At 42.5% G+C, this 21,137-nt stretch overlaps 1 protein-coding gene across 12 annotated transcripts in view; it reads left to right on the forward strand.

Annotated features, from left to right (window-relative positions):
* The window catches only part of FBRSL1 (fibrosin like 1), an 857,080-nt gene that overhangs the window by 811,186 nt on the left and 24,757 nt on the right, over positions 1-21,137 (forward strand). For 10 of the 12 annotated variants that reach the window (XM_063964683.1, XM_063964685.1, XM_063964681.1 and 7 more), the window contains 8 exons: positions 12,618-13,002; positions 13,198-13,460; positions 14,647-14,876; positions 15,830-15,880; positions 17,838-17,933; positions 19,415-19,486; positions 19,868-19,897; positions 20,891-20,962. In XM_063964683.1, the coding sequence (XP_063820753.1) occupies positions 12,618-13,002; positions 13,198-13,460; positions 14,647-14,876; positions 15,830-15,880; positions 17,838-17,933; positions 19,415-19,486; positions 19,868-19,897; positions 20,891-20,962 (1,199 nt within the window). Of the gene's footprint in view, positions 1-12,617; positions 13,003-13,197; positions 13,461-14,390; positions 14,552-14,646; positions 14,877-15,829; positions 15,881-17,837; positions 17,934-19,414; positions 19,487-19,867; positions 19,898-20,890; positions 20,963-21,137 lie in introns of all 12 variants that reach the window. The other 2 variants (XM_063964687.1, XM_063964688.1) reach the window with 2 other exon arrangements.

Raw genomic sequence — 21,137 nt, forward strand, 5'->3', positions numbered from 1 at the left:
GACTGTGTAGCAGCTCCTGAATCCTTGACTGAACTTTGGTTCTCTTGTTCAGAGGTAAAAATACTCTTTGAAGTCTTGAATCCAGTACAGCCCCCAAGTGAGTCATCCGCTGTGATGGAACCAGAGACGATTTTGCTCAATTTATGAGCCACCCGTGCTTCTGCAGACAAGTTATTGTCTGTTGCAGATAACACAGTAGCAATTCCTGACCGGATTAAAAGATCGTTGAGGTATGGAAAAATTATCCCCTGCTGGCGGAGGTAAGCTGCCATTACCACCATAATTTTGGTAAATACTCTGGGGGCTGTGGCTAACCCAAAAGGTAGGGCCTGGAACTGAAAATGCTGTTGTGGAGGATAGCGAACCTGAGAGGGCAATGATGGGACAGTGCTATAGGAACATGTAGGTAAGCATCCTGGAGATAAAGGATTCCAGGGATACCATATAATCCCCTGGCTCTATGGCCAAAATGATGAAACGTAAAGTCTCCATATGAAACCAAGGTACACAAATGTACTTGTTCGGCACTTTGAGATTGAGTATGGCTCGGAATGTCCCATTTGGCTTCTGAACTAGAAACAGGTTGGAGTAAAACCCTGTCCTCGTTGTGCAGGAGGAACTGGAATGATTACCCATGAATGAATCAATTTCTGAACCGGAGACGGGCTGGTACAAAAAAACCTTCGAGGAGGGTGTTTCTTGAAGGCAAATGCATAACCGAGATATACCGCTTCCTGCACTCAGGCATCTGTTGTAGACTGCTGTCATATCTGAGAAAACTTAATAAATCGTCCCCCCACCCTGGAATCCTCCAGGTGGAGGCCCGCACCATCAGGCTGATGGCTTATTTTCTGTTTTACCAACCGATCCTCTGGTAGCCCAATGCTTTTTAGTCTTACCAGACTTGTTGTATTGGGGCTGTTTGCCATCACTTTTCCTTTTTAGGAGACCAAAAGGGCAGAAAAGCTGGAACTTTAGGTTTGAACTTGTATGTGGAAGGAAACTTTACTCTCTTGGAGTCTGCTTCTGACTCCAAAATATCTGTCCATTCTTTACCAAAAAGAATATCTCCCAAGAAAGTTAAAAGATTCCAAAACCTTTTTAGATTCTGAATCAGCTTTCCATGTACGTAGCCAAAAGCGGCTACTGTTGAAGCTGATGCCCTGGAGGCAATTGTACCCATATCCAAAGCTGCTTCTTCCAAGAACATTGCAGCCTGTTTTATATGCGCCATATGGGATTTTTGCTCTCTAGATGCCATTGAAAGATCTCCTTCCAATGCATCAGCCCAGGCAGCCACTGCTTTTGCCACCCAGGCTGAAGCCATGGCTGGTCTTATTACTGCCATAGACAGGGGAAAAAAATGTTTTTTAAAAAACCATCCACTCTCCTATCCGTGACATAATTTAATGATGTTAAAGGAAAAGGTAATATATATTTTCGCACTAATCGAATAACATGCGTATCTACTTTGGGGGCCACATCCCTCTTTAAACAATCCCCAGCTGGAAGAGGATAATTGAAATTGCATTTCCTAGGAATTCTAAACTTCTTACTTGGGTGTAGCTCAAGCCTCTTCCATGATTTCAGTCAGCTTATCTGACCCAGAAAACTCAGTCTTAACTGTTTTGTGAAATTTAAACACAGGTACTTTGGATTTTAGCACACTCTACTGATTCTTCTAAGGATAGAATGGCTTTCATTGCCTTAATTAACTCAGCTGTGTCCACTGAGCTGAGGCCTACCACCACCTCTTCGTATGCAGAACCAGAGCTTAATGAGCCTTCATCCACAGATGAATCCTCATCTGAAACGTGTTGACTGTGAAGATGTAGATATACTTACCACTGGCTTTTCAACCTGTTTCTGTTGAGAGGCTGCTGCTGGAAGTGATAAACCGCAGGTGGGAAGCTGCCTGTAAGGGTTAATCGTTTAACCTATTCCTGGTACAGAAGTTGGATTTATCCTCTGAGCTACAATATACTGGATAATGTTTGTGAAAACTAACTTGCACCTGTATCTGCCTTGTACTATTCAAAAGACCTTGGTGAAAGCTTTAACAATTTGCACACAAACCATCCTGAACCAGATCCTGAGAGGTTAACACAGCTTTGCAAGACAAACATGATATGAGTGTATCTTCCTCACCTTTGCCGCTCTTAGACATGATAAATAATCAACACTTAGACAGTGTACTACACAATTTGTGACTGTAATCACTTTAAGACTCGTTAAAGAAACATACAATCTGACCCTACCCTGCTATACACCATCATTGAGGATCGGAATAGATAGAAAAACACCTGACAGAATTATAGAAAAGTCAGCAATCACACTAGCAGTCAGTCACGTTATACATTCGTATAATAAGCAATATGAGCACATAATCAACGTATGTAGGAGAAACATATTACTGCATTACTTTATAAAAATGTTTAACCGTAATCAGACGCATAGCAACAGAAACCACAGTAGTAATATCAGACTCGCATGCATTATGCACTTATCCAACTATTCGTACTCAAAAGGTAGATAGAGACTAACTAATACACAGTAAAGTGGGATACAGGGAGACTTGCCCCGCTTCCAGGATCGATCAATACGTCTGCGAACACTGAGTGGATCCAGACGCGATTAGTGTACACCGCCACTCCGTGTACCTATAGTGAACACAGACGCACCAGTCACACAGCCGCCTATGCTGCAATTGGGTACCTTAGTACACAGTGTCTCTGATGGAAGCAGGAAAACAGTTCATGGTGGGAGACTCCAAGGAAACTGGTCATAAACCGGGGGGGGGAGGGGGGGGAGCGTCTGACTCCCCACTGCTGAACCAGGAGAGCGTCTGACTCCCCACTGCGCACATCAACCCTAAGGATCGCGGCGTCATACTACTCTTGGAGCCTATGATCCCTAAGGGCTATTGCTGGTGCACCCGAGGTGGCAGCCACGTCAGCGACTGTTTGGTAGTCTCCTCCCAAAGCAGTGCAGCTGTGTCCGTATTCCTCTTCTAAGTGGAACCATTGCCTAACCTTCTCTCCGTGCTCCGGCCACAGCTTGGTAACATCTGCTGGACCTGCTAGTATATCCGACACAGACGCCCGCTGAAACAGCACTGTACTCGTGGGTAAGCGTTGTCGCGGCCTGGCGTAGAGTTGCTGGAGCAACTCTTTCTAAAGGTTACGTATAAGACGCTTTTCAGAAAGATCACTCAAAAAAATATTAAGACTATAAAAATAAAATCTTTAAAAAAAATGCTGGCTGCTAAAAACCAGCAGCCCATTGACCATGGTCCGGCTCCTGCCGCACCAAACAAAAAACTGGTTTGTCTGAGCCAGAAGGCGGGGATATATGGACGGGCCCATTGCATGCTGGGAGGCTGAAAAGCTTTGGCCGATTGGTGCAAATCTGCTGTGTCTCCATCATATCCCAATGTTATCCTGTGGATAACCTGTGGACCCTGCCGGAGAAATGCATATATTGTGGGAATCTAAGTCTGTATAACAGACGTGGTGCAAGGCCTTCTAATAAAGAGGACATATGTTAAAACTGTAAATTGGGGACTTGCCAATTAATAATAAATATCTGACATACCTGACACCACTGTTAGCAGACCTAATATTACACATATTAACAACGTAATAGAAAACTTATCCAGATAATCACATCTGTACAATAGACGCAACAAGGACCAATATTTTTATTTTTCTACAATAAGACGTGATAGAGACACGTTAGAGAATAATTGAATTTTGTAATAAAAATCTCATTATCCTATGATGGAGTACTAATGGATATAAGGCAGTGATGAGAACACTTGGTTGGACTATCTAACATATATTTCAGGAACATATAATGAATTATATACAAAATTGCTGATGTTTTTTTCGAAAAATGAATATATCATCTCTGTGACATAACATATGTAAACCATATACACATATAAAACCAATAATAATTATATGTGTAAGAAGTACACAGTGGGTGGTATTCAAATTATATATCACGCCTAATCTCTTTTCTAAAATGATTCCCGTTACCGCGCATATTGCGCCCATAGTAATCAGGTTTAGCTATGTAAAGGGTTGGGTGCCTCATTGCCCCTGTGGTAGCGAGCTGAAATTATGATATAGACCCCCCCCCCCCCCCCCCCCCCCGGGGTCAGAAACATAACGGGTGTTGATTATAATTTTTCACAAATATATGTTCGTTGATATTTCACACAACAGGATATTTTAATAAAATGAAATAAGTCAGTTTTTAAGAAAAATTAGATCCACATTGAAAGATATGTTCCTTTACTCTTAAGTGCACCAACAAAAAAGACAGTTCTGTCCTTTTTGTGTTTTTGATTATTTACGCAGCTAAACCTGATTACTATGAGCGCTATAATGGGGATCACTTTAGAAAGGAGATTGGGCGTGATATATCATTTGAATACCGCCCTAGACTTTACCTTCTTCACTGTCGCAGTGGGTCACTGTACTTATGGCGGAATGGCAAAACATACCTCCTGCTGTTGTCCAAGAACTTGTGGACAGTTTGCCAAGAATGGTGTCTGCATTAATCACTGCACGTGGTGCACCTGCAAAGTACTGACGTCAATAAACTCTTGTTGATCTATTTGTGGCATTGTTCAACCACTTTTGTCTACATAGTGTAATTTAATTGTCCTTTAACCCTGGCAAGTAATTTTGTAAAGCAGAATGAGGCACCTTTATTGGGAAGTAAAGGAAAATGAAATGCCTTATTAGAGTGTCAGTTTATTAGAGTTCCCAGTGTGTTGGTTTGGTACAGAAGATGATCAGCAAGAAGTCCTGAGACTTCCTGTGACTGCAGATGGCCCTGTAATTGCAGCCTTTACAATCAGTAATAACTTTTTAGCCGTTCAAATATTATGTTGCATGAGAACCTTGTACTTTTCATAGTTGCATATGACATGCATTACTGAGGGAATATCGGCAGCCTTTAAAAATAATGCAGATGAATAGAATTACTTTACTCATTTGAAAGAAAGAAGTGATGGGGCATCTCATATGTTTTTTCACTTGTATTAATATATAGTCTGTTTCTGCAAATTTCTATGTGCTGGCTGCGCTCCCTTCTTAGTCACTGCTGACTGAGACTATGACAAGCCCTGGGTTTGCACTGGTGAGAGGTATTCCAGTGGGACTCCCATTATTCTCCCCAAGCAGCTTGACAGCAGCCTATAAATTGAGTGTGATATCCGTGCAGATTCACTAAGAGACAAGTAGACACTGATACATTGTTAAATATTGGTCTCAGCAATGTGGTAGAGAATACTGATTGTAAGATCCACTACCGCAGTGACTGATGGTAAATGGCTAAGTATTCTATGTTAAAATGCTGCAGAATAGGTATAAATAGCTATAATACTGCAGGAGATGACTGTATGAGGTTTATGGGCTTAATCACATCTATGTACTTAAGCCCTTCATGCTTTACAAAAGGCATCTTGAAAATGACATGACTGCAAGAAGTGTATCTTAAAGTGTCTCATAGATCAAATTAAAATTTGCCCTGCAAAGGATAGATCATAGGTTCTCAAACTCGGTCCTCAGGACCCCACACAGTGCATGTTTTGCAGGTCACCCAGTTAATTACTCACTGACACATTTTTAGAGGTCCACAGGTGGAGCTAATTCTTTCTCTTGCGATTCTGAGGAGACCTGCAAAACATGCACTGTGTGGGGTCCTGAGGACTGAGTTTGAGAACCTGTGGGATAGATGGACGGGCATGCATACATACATTTACATAGATATCTATATATATATCTATATATATATATATATATATATATATATATATATATACATAAAATAAAGACACATGCTGTTGCCATTTTATATTGTGGAACCAGTATTGAGAATTAAATGTAATTGGTGCTAACCAGGGACGTGCAGTCACAGAAGGCTCTGCCTCTCCTGTCAAACTCCTGAGATTTTATATAAAAACGATTAGAATAATACAAAGATATTTCTAACATAAATATCTTCTTTGTTTATTGTAATACTTTTTATAGCTAACACTCCCCAGCTTTGTGGAGATCCCTGGAGCTGCAGGGAGATAAGGTAGCAACAGCTCTGCCTCGGTTCTGCAGTCAGACACTGCTTTGCAGAGCTGGGGACAAGGCCACACCACGGGCAATAAAGCTGCACAGAAAGGGACCTAATAGAGGCACACCTCTGAGTGTGGGAATGGGCCATGTGCACTGATGGACACTTGGTTGTGTCATGTGACCAGGAAGTGCACTGTAGTTGGAGCTCAGTCAGCAGCAGCAACAAGAGAAGAGAGGGGTGTAGGTAGGAGACTCAGTGGATACTACAGCTTAGAGTAGTGAGGGGAGAGTTACAGTGAGTAGGGGGTGAGACAGCTCTCAACATTCAGACCCATCACCATGTGTGCCTCCCCAGCCGTTCACCTAACCGCACATCACATGTGCTAACCCTGCTTTTGGAAAGGGTCCTATGAGTGCTTTGCTTTCAACACGATCATCTATTTTAGGTCAGCTTCCCTCCATGTGGGTCGTCTGCTATATACCCTGAACCCACAGCCTCAACCCCCACTACCCTCATTCTCACATCCCCATCTTAATGGTAAAATCAGTATTGCAGGTACTTACTTGTGCTTAGCTTTTTCAATTGCTGTTATAATTCAATGTCCTGTTTTCTTTGTTGTGTTTCTGTTACCTACAATTGTATTTCTCCTGGTGCATTCAATAAACAATATTGGGACAAATAATAAGTGACAGGAGCAGATAGTTATCTAAAACAATTTATTTGTGAGCTATGAACCTTTTCAGACATCCTCCAGTTTCAAGACCTTATAGCCCTACTATGTAGTATTACAGAGGCAGACATGAGAAGTAGTTTTACACATACAAGCTTGAGAATTATCCGATATTGCATACAGGCAGCCCCGAGAGCTGCACAGTATTGTATATAGGCAGGGCAAGAATCTTGCTGTATTGAGGATAGAATAAAGGTGTGTGCAGTGGTACACAGATCAAAGTATGAGATTCTTGGCCGCATTACGCAGAACACTGGTGTTCGTGCAGCTTAGTACTCCGTTCTCTAAATAATAGGCAGCTGCATTTCAGTGAACAGTAATTGCTTCTGGAGGTTTGCTACTATTGATCTGTTGGTAGGGACTCAATATGTGCACCAGGACCGTGTTCATGATTTAATTGCTGTGATTAATAACTCACTCAGAGGGCTGGATGAGAATCAATATGAATAATAAGTGACAGCATGCCCTGCTCCTTCCAATACATTGGCTTGCGGTTTTCAATGGTATACCTTTGCAGCTGAAAACACGTCACTACTGGATGGTCTGACAAGTTGGCTGGTCGGCAGTACAGTGAGAACTACACAAATTATAAATAGTCGTATATCCTTCTGCAGCAGTACGCAATGGGTTAGTGGGATGCCATGGTTGCAAGAACATCAATTTCAAGTCTCCAGAACAAAGCAAAACAGTTATTTCATAATTTTTCTATATCTATAGATCAGTTCTCGTTGAAGTAGCCAGATTTATTCTGTATTTTCCTGAAAATATTCAAAAATCTGTTTATGCGTTAGCTAGATGAGTTCTTACGTGGCTTACTGCCTCTGTGGTTATGAATATATAAATACTTATGCTAAAGTGGTAGCAGTACTCCATTAACTCTTTAGACATAAATGTCAGTAAGTTTAATACAAGAGTAGCCATCTTTAATAAATTTTTATATATATATATTAAATATGGCAATTTATTTTATTTTTTGGCACATAGTCAAGTGTTTGCTCTCCCTCAAGGCATCTGCTCTCTGTCCCTTGACGTGCTGCTTAGATGCCTCCATCAATTTATCTCTGTCTGCAGCTTGTCCTTTCCATCAGGCTCTCTCTGCAGGTGCTGCGTCTCCTGTGAATTGTGTGAAAAGAGCCAGTGTTGAAAGGGGTGGGGGGGGGGGGGGGGGGGTTCAGTGGAGTATGTAAGGTAAGAAATCCAGGAAAGATAGAAGCTAAATGTACTTTGATCAAGTTAATTCTCATTGAGCTAAAAAATAAATAAAATAAAAAAACAGGCTGGAACAACATTATTGATAAATATTTGCCGACACTATGAACAAAACACCAGGGGCTTCCATATAAACAGTTACATACCATGTGATCATAGGTGGACACTGAGAATAGTTTTGTATAGATTTAACTTCAGCTGAAACATATCATTCAGACATTAAAATAACATCTTGGAACAAGTGATTTTTCCCGCTCAGGTTTCTACTGGTATATTTAATAACTCGTATTATTTCTGGGGTGGTTTATTTTGTTTTGTACTTCAGTGTTTTGTTACTTGTCTATGTTTTTGTTTTGTTTTCAGTGGGTAAATGTAATTCTTCATGACTTTTATAGCTAAAACTATTAGATGTCAGCATCTTTAGATGTCAGCAGTATTTTTTAGTGGATAAAGATTAGTAGCTGTAATACATTGTTTCATCTTCTGTATTTGTTGAGACCCTCTGTTGTCTTACTTTTCCGATTGACAATCCAGGCAACCGAAGACAGGAAAGAAAGTGGCACCTTTTAGCTCTCGTCCCTCTCCTGCCCATACCTCCTCTCTCTTCCCCTATCCCCCCTCCTCTTTTCCCTTTTCTCTTCTCTGCTCCTCCTACCCTTCTCTTCTCTGCTCCCCCTACCCTTCTCTGCTCACCCTTCTCTTCTCCCCCTACCCTTCTCTTCTCCCCCTACCCTTCTCTTCTCTGCTCCCCCTTTTCTTCTCTTCTCTGCTCCCCCTACCCTTCTCTTCTCTGCTCCCCCTACCCTTCTCTTCTCTGCTCCCCCTACCCTTCTCTTCTCTGCTCCCCCTACCCTCCTCTTCTCTGCTCCCCCTACCCTCCTCTTCTCTGCTCCCCCTACCCTCCTCTTCTCTGCTCCCCCTACCCTTCTCTTCTCTGCTCCCCCTACCCTTCTCTTCTCTGCTCCCCCTACCCTTCTCTTCTCTGCTCCCCCTACCCTTCTCTTCTCTGGTCCCCCTACCCTTCTCTGCTCTGCTCCCCCTACCCTTCTCTGCTCTGCTCCCCCTACCCTTCTCTGCTCTGCTCCCCCTATCCTTCTCTTCTCTGCTCCCCCTATCCTTCTCTTCTCTGCTCCCCCATCCTTCTATTCTCTGCTCCCCCTATCCTTCTCTCCTCTGCTCCCCCTATCCATCTCTGCTCCCCCTTCCCTTCTCTGCTCCCCCTATCCTTCTCTGCTCCCCCTTCCCTTCTCTGCTCCCCCCATCCTTCTCTTCTCTGCTCCCCCTTCTCTTCTCTGCTCCCCCCCTACCCTTCTCTTCTCCCCCCCCTACCCTTCTCTGCTCCCCTTACACTTCTTTTCTCTGCTCCCCCTATCCTTCTCTTCTCTGCTCCCCCTATCCTTCTATTCTCTGCTCCCCCTATCCTTCTCTTCTCTGCTCCCCCTATCCTTCTCTTCTTTGCTCCCCCTATCCTTCTCTTCTCTGCTTCCCCTTCCCTTATCTGCTCCCCCTATCCTTCTATTCTCTGCTCCCCCTTCCCTTATCTGCTCCCCCTATCCTTCTATTCTCTGCTCCCCCTATCCTTCTCTCCTCTGCTCCCCCTATCCATCTCTGCTCCCCCTTCCCTTCTCTGCTCCCCCTATCCTTCTCTTCTCTGCTCCCTCTTCCCTTCTCTGCTCCCCCATCCTTCTCTTCTCTGCTCCCCCTATCCTTCTCTTCTCTGCTCCCCCTTCTCTTCTCTGCTCCCCCTATCCTTCTCTTCTCTGCTCCCCCTTCCCTTCTCTGCTCCCCCATCCTTCTCTTCTCTGCTCCCCCTTCTCTTCTCTGCTCCCCCTATCCTTCTCTTCTCTGCTCCCCCTACCCTTCTCTTCTCTGCTCCCCTTACACTTCTTTTCTCTGCTCCCCCTATCCTTCTCTTCTCTGCTCCACCTATACTTCTATTCTCTGTTCCCCCTATCCTTCTCTTCTCTGTTCCCCCTATCCTTCTCTTCTCTGCTCCCCCTATCCTTCTCTTCTCTGCTCCCCCTATCCTTCTCTTCTCTGCTCCCCCTATCCTTCTCTTCTCTGCTCCCCCTTCCCTTCTCTGCTCCCCCATCCTTCTCTTCTCTGCTCCCCCTTCCCTTCTCTGCTCCCCCATCCTTCTCTTCTCTGCTCCCCCTATCCTTCTCTTCTCTGCTCCCCCTTCTCTTCTCTGCTCCCCCTTCTCTTCTCTGCTCCCCCTATCCTTCTCTTCTCTGCTCCCCCTATCCTTCTCTTCTCTGCTCCCCCTTCCCTTCTCTGCTCCCCCATCCTTCTCTTCTCTGCTCCCCCTATCCTTCTCTTCTCTGCTCCCCCTTCTCTTCTCTGCTCCCCCTTCTCTTCTCTGCTCCCCCTATCCTTCTCTTCTCTGCTCCCCCTACCCTTCTCTTCTCTGCTCCCCTTACACTTCTTTTCTCTGCTCCCCCTATCCTTCTCTTCTCTGCTCCACCTATACTTCTATTCTCTGTTCCCCCTATCCTTCTCTTCTCTGTTCCCCCTATCCTTCTCTTCTCTGCTCCCCCTATCCTTCTCTTCTCTGCTCCCCCTATCCTTCTCTTCTCTGCTCCCCCTATCCTTCTCTTCTCTGCTCCCCCTATCCTTCTCTTCTCTGCTCCCCCTATCCTTCTCTTCTCTGCTCCCCCTACCCTTCTCTTCTCTGCTCCCCCTACCCTTCTCTTCTCTGCTCCCCTTACACTTCTTTTCTCTGCTCCCCCTATCCTTCTCTTCTCTGCTCCCCCTATCCTTCTCTTCTCTGCTCCCCCTATCCTTCCCTTCTCTGCTCCCCCATCCTTCTCTTCTCTGCTTCCCCTATCCTTCTCTTCTCTGCTCCCCCTTCTCTTCTCTGCTCCCCCTACCCTTCTCTTCTCTGCTCCCCTTACACTTCTTTTCTCTGCTCCCTCTATCCTTCTCTTCTCTGCTCCACCTATACTTCTATTCTCTGTTCCCCCATCCTTCTCTTCTCTGCTCCCCCTATCCTTCTCTTCTCTGCTCCCCCTATCCTTCTCTTCTCTGCTCCCCCTATCCTTCTCTTCTCTGCTCCCCCTATCCTTCTCTTCTCTGCTCCCCCTATCCTCTTCTCTGCTCCCCCTATCCTTCTCTTCTCTGCTCCCCCTACCTTTCTCTTCTCTGCTCCCCCTACCCTTCTCTTCTCTGCTCCCCCTACCCTTCTCTTCTCTGCTCCCCCTATCCTTCTAATCTCTGCTCCCCCTATCCTTCTAATCTCTGCCCCCCCTTCCCTTCTCTGCTCCCCCTTCCCTTCTCTGCTCCCCCTTCCCTTCTCTGCTCCCCCTTCCCTACTCTGCTCCCCCTATCCTTCTCTTCTCTTTGATCCCCCTACCCTTCTCTTCTCTGCTCCCCTTACACTTCCATTCTCTGCTCCCCCTACCCTTCCATTCTCTGCTCCCCCTATCCTTCTCTTCTCTGCTCCCCCTATCCTTCTCTTCTCTGCTCCCCCTATCCTTCTCTTCTCTGCTCCCCCTATCCTTCTCTTCTCTGCTCCCCCTATCCTTCTAATCTCTGCTTCCCCTTCCCTTCTCTGCTCCCCCTATCCTTCTCTTCTCTGCTCCCCCTATCCTTCTCTTCTCTGCTCCCCCTATCCTTCTCTTCTCTGCTCCCCCTACCCTTCTCTTCTCTGCTCCCCCTATCCTTCTCTTCTCTGCTCCCCCTATCCTTCTTTTCTCTGCTCCCCTATCCTTCTCTTCTCTGCTCCCCCTTCCCTTCTCTGCTCCCCCTATCCTTCCCTTCTCTGCTCCCCCTATCCTTCTCTTCTCTGCTCCCCCTATCCTTCTCATCTCTTGTCATTTTCTCCTCCCACCTTCTTCCTTTGTTCTTCTCCTCCTTACTCTCTATACTTATGGATATTAATATTGTACCAAATATGATTGATTTACTATGATTTAGTTTATATACCTGCCAGCTACAATATTTATTTTACACTGGTTTAGAAATGCTTTTGTTGACTTAAGTGTTCCAAAATATAAAATAGTAAAGTAAATAGTAAACTTTTTATATTGAATGTGTATCATCCAAGCCTTTGTCAGCAACATGTTGGCCTGCAGATGCCCGTGTAAGTTAGTCTGCAATTTATGGAATTTGGATGAAATTATCCTTTGACCAAATCAATCCAGCATACCTAATGTACTTCTTAAAGTTGATTATTATTTTTTTTGGTATGTTGTTTTGTAATGTGATTTGTCAATTGTCAGCTTCCAACTTATCTAGCCATCTTATATTAACTCAATCAACTGTTCCCTGCACTACTGCTACTACTTAAGTTTCATATTTTTATTTTTTAATCAACAGTGAGTTTATGTTGAAAGGTATCTTAAGTTGTTGGAGTCCCTACAATCTGTTCACTTTTTTAACCCATTACACTCCTTATTCATGTGTCTTACTGATGCACATTGCCTTAACTTTTTTTTACCACAAATCCTGGATATCACTGATGTTCTTACAGATTTATGTAATGGTAACATTTCTGCGTTTGTATATTATGGTGCCTTTAAAGCTAACTTATCCTTCTCTTGCCCGCACTGAGTATGTGCATGTGCAAATAATAGCAATGTCTTCTTTGTGTTTCTAGGTGCCCTTTTGAATGAAAAATCTGAGTCCCAGGCTACTTGTCACCCTAAAGTGTCTGGGCTGGAGCGCAGCCAAGAGTTGAACACGGAACTAGCATATATCCCTCCTGTGCATAGTCCACAGCCACCGCCTGTAGCTATTGTCACATCTGCCTCCTCAACTCCAGCCTCCAGTACCCGGGCTAGCCCTCTAGTGAAGAAAGAACCAACCCTTGTTGTTCCTGCACCACCACGGCTCACGCCGCAACCCCAGGCTCGTCCTCAGTCTCGCCCTCAGTCTCAACCTCAGTTGTTACCCCTTGAACTCCGAACTCAGAGTCATATTCCTCCACACCTCAACTATCCTGTGCATCAGCAGCTGCCACAAAACGGAATTGCTAGCATCAGGTAGGTAATGATGTGGAGAGCTCAAAGCTGTAGATGTAGATATCTCTACCTATTAAAGAGAAATTTATTTATATACATGTATCATTTAATAGAAAGATACATTTTGTGATCAAAGTAACTTTGGAATAATATCTTCCATATTTTACACAATTGTGATACTGAATTGTTTTTCTTTTTTCATTGTGTTCTCCCCAGCCGGAGCAGCAGTGCTAGCAGTGCAGCAAGTATCAGCCTCCCCAAGCACTTTCAGTCTTCCCCCCAGATTCCTTCTCATCACCCACCTGGACCGGGACTGGCGCTCTCCATATCCAACCTTAGTAACTCGCACTTTGCTATCAGATCTCAAGCCCAGCACCATCCGACCATGTTTGCTACCCCTCCCACGCTGCCACCGCCACTGTCTTTACCTACTAATACCCTTGTAATTCCCAGCCACCCTGCTGGAGCAGGCTATTCAGGTAAGTACCTCTGCTGCTATGTTTGTATGTTAAAAGAAAGTTCATACACTGTTCACCACTCCAGTAAAGCTGACCTTTACAAACTATGTTGATGTAATAATAATGTACCCAACTTTAGCTTTAGCTAGAATCAAGCCCTATTGGTCTCTTCCCACACCAGATTAAGTTTTATGTAGAACACTCCATTTACTTTTGCATGAGTGTAACATTGCTACTCTTATTGGTGGCTAAATAAGTAAACTGCCCTGAATTAGTTTGTAGATTGCTGGGACATTGAATAAAGATAATCAGTAATCCACATTCCTCAATCTTGAAAAATACACAAATGCAGAGATCTCTTGTTATTTAACTTGCACATGGCAGCCTACTGTATGTTATGTGTCCGTGGCAGTTTTCAGAGATCACACACTTGAGGGTCTGTAGTATTAAGTAATAACACACATTGCTGCTCTGTAACATTTTCTAAAATCTCATCACTGACATATAGTCATATATGGCAAACATTTAACATTTTAGCATAGTGGACACTTTGGATAAATGCTATGCTTGCATGTATTTTATTTTTATCTAGGAACTTGTTTTTAATGTGCATGTACTAATTGATCATATTATTTTACCCGCTATGAGTGTTGTGGCATGTATGGTTTTTTCCTTTTAAGTACTAGCTCCATATACTTTTAATGTATTAAATATGCTAACTCTTAAGTGCCACATGTTAAATGTAGTGTCACACTCATTGCGTCAATAGGTCTTAATTCTTTACTGCATTATCTGCCCTGGGATTTATATTTTTTAAATTGTTAGCCACTAACCAGGGCACTATTATGTTAAGAGGGTTGGGATAGATGGGCATGACTTGTTATATTGCTTTATAAAAGCCCCGTTGTGTTTTCTCCTGAGATGACTCATGGTGTTCTTTCTTGTCTTTAGATACCAGCCTGTTGATAGTCAACCAACCAATCATGTATTGCCAGTCTCATTCGGGAATTTTGATTGGTGCTTGTTCACAGGCGGCATCTCTCTTACCTCCACCAATGAGTCCTCATGTAGAAAACCACCACAGCATGACCTGCAGAAACAGGGAATGCCAGGTGAATATCTGCGCTTTTTACTTCTATGTCTTTGGGGAAACTGATGGGCCGATGGGCCTCTGTGTCTTTTTTTTTTGTCTCTTTGTCTCTTCTAGATCACGAACTTCTCAGACAGGAGCTGAATAATCGTTTTTTGGTTCAGACCTCGGACCGGTCAGGTGCCCCCCTCGGCTCAGTGCCGCTGCTGAGGGCGGAATTTCACCAGCACCAACACACGCACCAACACATGCATCAGCACACATTTACCCCCTTCACATCCAGCCTACCCCCGACGCAGCTTATGCCGCCAAATGCACCCCCCATGGTGCGTAACCCAGCTCGAAATGTGAGGATAAGTAGAGCACTTAAGTCCAAATCCACTTCCCTCCCCTTCCACCTGATTATCTTTCTGAAATTACATCCTTTTTGGGGGTCCGCACATTTTTCTCCACCTGATGTCTGGTCTTTGAAGTGAACAGAAGTTGCTGTTGCATGATGTTAACACTTTGTTTAACTTTTTTTTTTTCCTTCACGGGGTTGGGGGGCATTGGGCGGCGGGTGGTATTGACTTTTATATGTCACTGTAATACTCATGTTTTCCAACTGCACTGTATTATTGTTTGGTTAGAGATGCAAGTATTTGTTCTGTTTATACCATGCTTTATAGACCAATGATGTTTGCAAGTGGAAATTTCCTTTTGAATGGGATCAGAGTATACTGGTGATTTATTACTGTTTGCTTGCCTAGATATTTTTTTCTCTATTTAAACATAATTTTTATTCTAAACCTGAAACTATTCAGGCAATTCAAACAGGGCCACATTTCACACTATAAACCACTGAGAATTACTTGCAGCTCCTGTACCTCTGTTGATATTTTGCTTTACCACTAATTTGACTACTAGACAAATGTCAGAAGGACTTGCTATGTATTCATATGCACAGTGCTCTTATCAGACATCCATCATCTGGGCCCAGCATGGAAAACTTATGTATTATATGAAATGCACTAGTTAAATGTTCCATGCACTTTTCTTAAAGATAAAATGATCGATTATTTAGTCTTTTCACTACCAGATAAAGCAACTTCACAAAGTGGTATTGCATGTCCCATTGAACATTAAACTGTTTAGTAGCATATTTTGTTAGTTGGATATTTAAATCACCAATGGTTTACATAATTGCCTAAATTTCATAGAGGAAATCTGACACTGTTACAGCACAAAAATGAGTGCAAATACTGCTGCCATAACTCTGCAATCTTGTACCCAATTGCTATTGTTTTCTCTCCTCTTTTAGTTTGACAAGTACGGTCCCAAGTTAGACAGCTCTTATTTTCGTCAATCCAGTGTGAGTTTGCCTTTTCACAGCAACCTGCAGTGCTTGCACCCTGCTTCTAAAGCTTATTTACTGTACTGTATCTGTGGTTTTCCATTTAAAAATATTCATCGTATTTTCTGCTGCCAGGGTACAAACATCTGTGATTGACAAAGCAAGGCAACTGGTTGCCTAACCCACTATGATTCTGAACATACCACATACGAAATCCTGCAGTGGCCACATTAGCATCTGTGGGATTATCTGATCACATTTGTTTGAACTCATTCCTTTATCAAATGATTTTCAGCTATATTTCTTCTGGGGTTTCGAGTCACAAGTACAGATTATACTGAATAAGGATGTCTGGCTGTGGCTCTTTCTTGAAAACTCCATAGCTTTTATTATATGATTTTGGAACCCAAACCCACTTTTCCTTCACATCTGGAAAAGTGGGTATATTGTCTGATCTCTAAAGCCCATCCTCAGTATCACAGAAAACCAGCTAATGCTAATTTACGTTTTGCTCCTTGGTAATTTGTAAAAATGTCTTGCTTATGTGTTACCCCCTGTTCATAGTGTATTCGTATTTGTTCAAAAATATTTTGTTCTTCTACTGAATCATTTATCGGACCATTAACCCATAAAATAAGTTGACTTGTATAAAAAAATAAAATCTGTAAATGAATATATATGTAAAAGCTTGTTAGAATTGATATGAGATAAAGTGGGCCGTGGTGAAATGCGCAGTACTTCAGAATAGTAAACGCTGCACCATAAATGTAACTAGAACGTAAAATATCTCAAATTCCATCAACATATAGATCTGTAAATGGTTTTCATTTATAGTCTGCTTGATTTTGGGTTCAGTGGTCCTTTTAAAATGGTCCGATGTGATTCCTTTACTATTTATGCGTCTAATGGGCCCTACACACTGTGCGATATTAGTGAAAGATATGAACAATCTCGTTCATTAATGAACGAGATACCGTTCATATCTTTCAGTGTGGAGGCACCAGCGATGAACGATGCGAGGACCCGCGCTCGTTCATCGCTGGTGCCCCGTCGCCTGTGCATGCAGGCCAATATGGCCGATTTTGTCCATATTTGCCTGCACTTCTATGGAGCCGGATGACGGGGGGAGTGAAGAAACTTCACTCCCCCCGCCGTCGGGCAGCTCGGCAGCGGATCGCTCAATGTGTAGGGCCCATCAGTTTCTTGCCGTGTAATAGGACATTCAAATTGTTTGCAGATGAGGAATACACTGACCGTGAATTACTTCTGAGTAGCACTTTCTTCCTAATACTCTGCAGAGTCTTCCCAACTAACTCCAGCCACCCAGTTTTATTTCTGCATGTGGCTGAAAGTTGCCAATACACCATTGTAAAGCTAAATACTCATCTGTCTGAAGATCCATAGTAGATATTTATTGTGAATACAGTAACACTGTTTTTGCAGTTCAAAAATACTAAAATATTAGACATTAGGGGTTCTACACCTGGACAGTTGAGAGTATGGTTGCAGTAGTGTTTTGATGGGAACCAAAATGATCCTTACGGGAAGTGACTGACTTCATGATACAGCAAATTGTGGGACATAGAAACAGTGTGCATTATCTTCCACTAATCCTTTGTTCCAGGCCAGGTTGTTCTCCATGCTGTGAAGAGAAAGTGTCTCTGTATGTGGCAGCTGTCCATGTGCAGAATCCCTAATTGACATTTCTTATCCCTCTATTTAGTCTAGTGATGGTAAGAGCCATACACTGCAGATAACACTGGCAAGATAATGAAACAGGACTGTATGCAGCTCAGAAAACGATTTAGAAATTGCAGAAGTTGCTTGCTTTCATTTGCTTGGGTGCCTTTAACAGATGTTGGGTGGCAGGGGTGGCACCTATTCTGCTGTTGTGCTTGTTGTTTCACATTTGTGTGCCGATACCAAAAAATAATACCAAAAAATAGTTAATAATCTCCTTCTGTTTTTTTTCCAGTTCTTTCCAACATATACTTCTCCTATGCCTGGAATGCCCCCAATGCTTCCACATTCAGGTCCTTTCAGTTCTCTACAGGGAGCTTTTCAGCCTAAGGTAAGCAAGGTAATGGTGTGTACAGCTGTGATACAGTGTCATAGTCAGTATTGCATTTAATGAAATTAAATCTCATTGTCTTGACATTATGGATTAAGACCAATGCGAATGTAACAGTCTGAGGCTGAAAAACTTTTACAGCATATTGAAACATAAATTTAAGTGGGAAGTTTGATGCCAAAGTTTGTAATACACAACCTTGCCTAGTGCTGCTTCAATTACCTGTCTATGTAGATTAATTCCCTGTAGTCTGTTAGCTATAGGCCAGAGATAATGAGAGAATGGAACAAGAGAGCTCAAAAAGAGAAGACTGAGCTTTTGTGCAAGGCTGAATCAACTTATTTTTATGTACTTTTAAACTAGTAAAATGGAGGAAAACAATACAAATAAAAAATAAGTTAAACTAATTTGACACCATCAGTGCCCCAGGAAACGCAGCAAATTCTTGTTGCACTCAAGGAGTCTTGGAAGTTCCACAAGTTGCGTTCCACACAACAGGTGGGATGAGTTCGAAATTTTGCAGCTGTTTCTTACCCATCCATTTAAATCTACATTACCACCGGAAATTGTGATCAGTTTTGTTCATCATTATTAAATAAGCTGCATTAGTTGTATGAAGCTATGTTGGTGCTCATTCACACTCCCCTTCAAAACATCACACAGACTGGCCATCGAGCCTAAAGCTAGGTACACGCCTATACAATTATCAGACTGATCCCCCAGTATCCGTTCATCAGCCTGATAATTGTATACATGTGTATGCAGAACCGTTATCCGATGAACAGCCTCAACCGCCCTGCAAACGCTTGTTTGAGTAGGTCGCATCTTATGAGCAGCTTATAATATGAGATGCCTGAACTCCGGAACAATGGAAGAACGTACACACTGAGCTGAACATAGCTCAGTGAGTAAGGGGTGTACGCTGATTGGATAATCACTATGAGGCTCGGAGCCTTTTTCTGATATGCAGAGTGTGTATCCAGCTTAAGGCTGCATGGAGCAGTCCCATGGATTTGAGGAAGGGGTGGAGTGATGATCTCTGCTTTCTTTCTTTAGCATGGTACCATTGCCCAGTAACAAAATACAGGTTTTCTTACAGTTTTGTCCTACTTAAAAATTGGAAATTACAAACTCCTTGGACTTGACTGAGAGCAGTATTTTAAAAAAAAAAAGCTATTTGGATGATGTTTGCCTTCCAGTTCTGAGTCTGTATGAATGTTTCTAAATCAGCTCTGGTAGAATCACTCCTTAATGGAAACAGATTTAAATGATAAAAATATATTTGCTGATCAAAGGCTTCCAACAGCCAATTAGTCATACAGGGCATTACATAGCTGTAATAGTCTGCACCGCAGGGAAATCACAAGCTTGGTCCTGACATAAATTAGGCAACAGCAGTGACCATACATCTACCTACATGTGCTTTAAGTATCAGTTTTGGAAACTAGAAAATGACTTGTTTGTTTCCCCATCCTATACAGACCTCAAACACCATTGATGTCACTAGCCGGCCTGGTGCGGTACATCACACCCTCCTACAGAAATCGCCTGGGGTTCGTACCTGTTTAATCAACCTATGGAATGTATCTCATGTGATCAGTTTATTTTTTTGTGTCAGAGGCTAAGAAAATGACAGTTACACTATGGAGCATATATTGCTTGCCAGTTTAGGTGATTATCATAAGATTGTTCAAGAAATACTTGAAGCAAGAATTCATATCTATATCATATGTTCTATTGTATAACCTAGCCTACTCCTATCCAATACAACTATTCTATATTATGAGGGTCAATGATTCATGTACTCTGATTTTATTGTTAAAATATTGGTCACCGGTGTGGAAAAGTAGTATCCTTTGTAAGTCAGTAACTGTGCTTTTGGTGTGGAGGACTGTAGTGCAGCCACTGACTGTCATTTTGGCTTCCTTTTGCAGGTTACTGATCCATACAGGACGTCAGTAAGAGTAAGTGTACCAAGTATAAGAACCTGATTTCAACATTAATATGCTTAGTATTTCAATATTAATGTTAATTAAGGCCACACTCTCCTCCTTTTCTCTCTGTCCCTTGAAATAGATCCAGTCATGGTTGGTACGGTCCTGTTGGTGACTAGTAATTCTTTTACTGCTGGATGATATTGCAGAACAGGAATGTTAGAAACGTTCACCCTGACCCTTATCCAGTTAATCAAATCACCAAATGCACTAATATGAGCAGAATGAATGACCGCTTTTAATAAGGGACATTTATGAAATCTGCTGCACTAGTCTGCTGCTGTACATGACATGGCCATCTGACTTCTCCACAATAATAACAATTATCCGCACAGTCAGACTCTCACTTTTATTTACTGCTCTAGTAAATCACATAATCTGATTGTTGCCCTGGGTTACGGCAGCCATATTGCAGTTACTAGTGCTTTGCATATATGCCCCCTGATCACTTTTTAGTTCCTCTGTGTTCATGTTAGATCAGTTTAACTGATAAAGTACAGGTTGACCTAACATGAGTATCTTGTAACCGGTACGCATTGAGAAGCATGAGATCTTTAACATTTTATAAAATAATACAGTAGATATTAACTTGAATGTAAGAAATTTGCACTATTTGTGAATATTGCAATACAATTACAATGGTATTGTGGAGAATAATTAATCATAGTTCTTTCATACTGGCCATCTTGTATTTTAGCTTATGAGACAGTGGTTACAGGTCATTCCCTGATAATGATAGAGTTGGTCTGAAAAAAAAATAAAAGGAAAGAAAACAAAAAATCATCTTACCATTGTAAGGGACAGTCACAGAGGACTAGATCATTTTATTACATTTAAAGTTTCAGGCGTTTTTGTGGTATTGAAGAATTGATTTAGTTAAAGTTATTATTTTTGATGGCCCAATGACATGCCTGGGGCCCTAAGCCTTTCCAGTACTCACTTCCATTTCCCTTGCTTTTGCAGAAACCAGGCAAGTGGTGTGCAGTACATGTCCAGATAGCTTGGCAAATCTACCACCATCAGCAGAAGATGAAGGTAAAAGCCATGTGTTAGGATATGTGGTTCCAAGATGATGTGATGGCTAGTCCCTGTAAATCCCTATGTATTTAATCCCATTGATCAAAGACAAAATTACAGATGCCAAATATATATTGGTGCAACAATGATGACCCCTTCTAATGCCCCTGATACAAATCAATGGGCATGTCTG

The sequence above is a fragment of the Pseudophryne corroboree genome, chromosome 1 (assembly GCF_028390025.1).
Source record: "Pseudophryne corroboree isolate aPseCor3 chromosome 1, aPseCor3.hap2, whole genome shotgun sequence".
NCBI lineage: Eukaryota > Metazoa > Chordata > Amphibia > Anura > Myobatrachidae > Pseudophryne > Pseudophryne corroboree.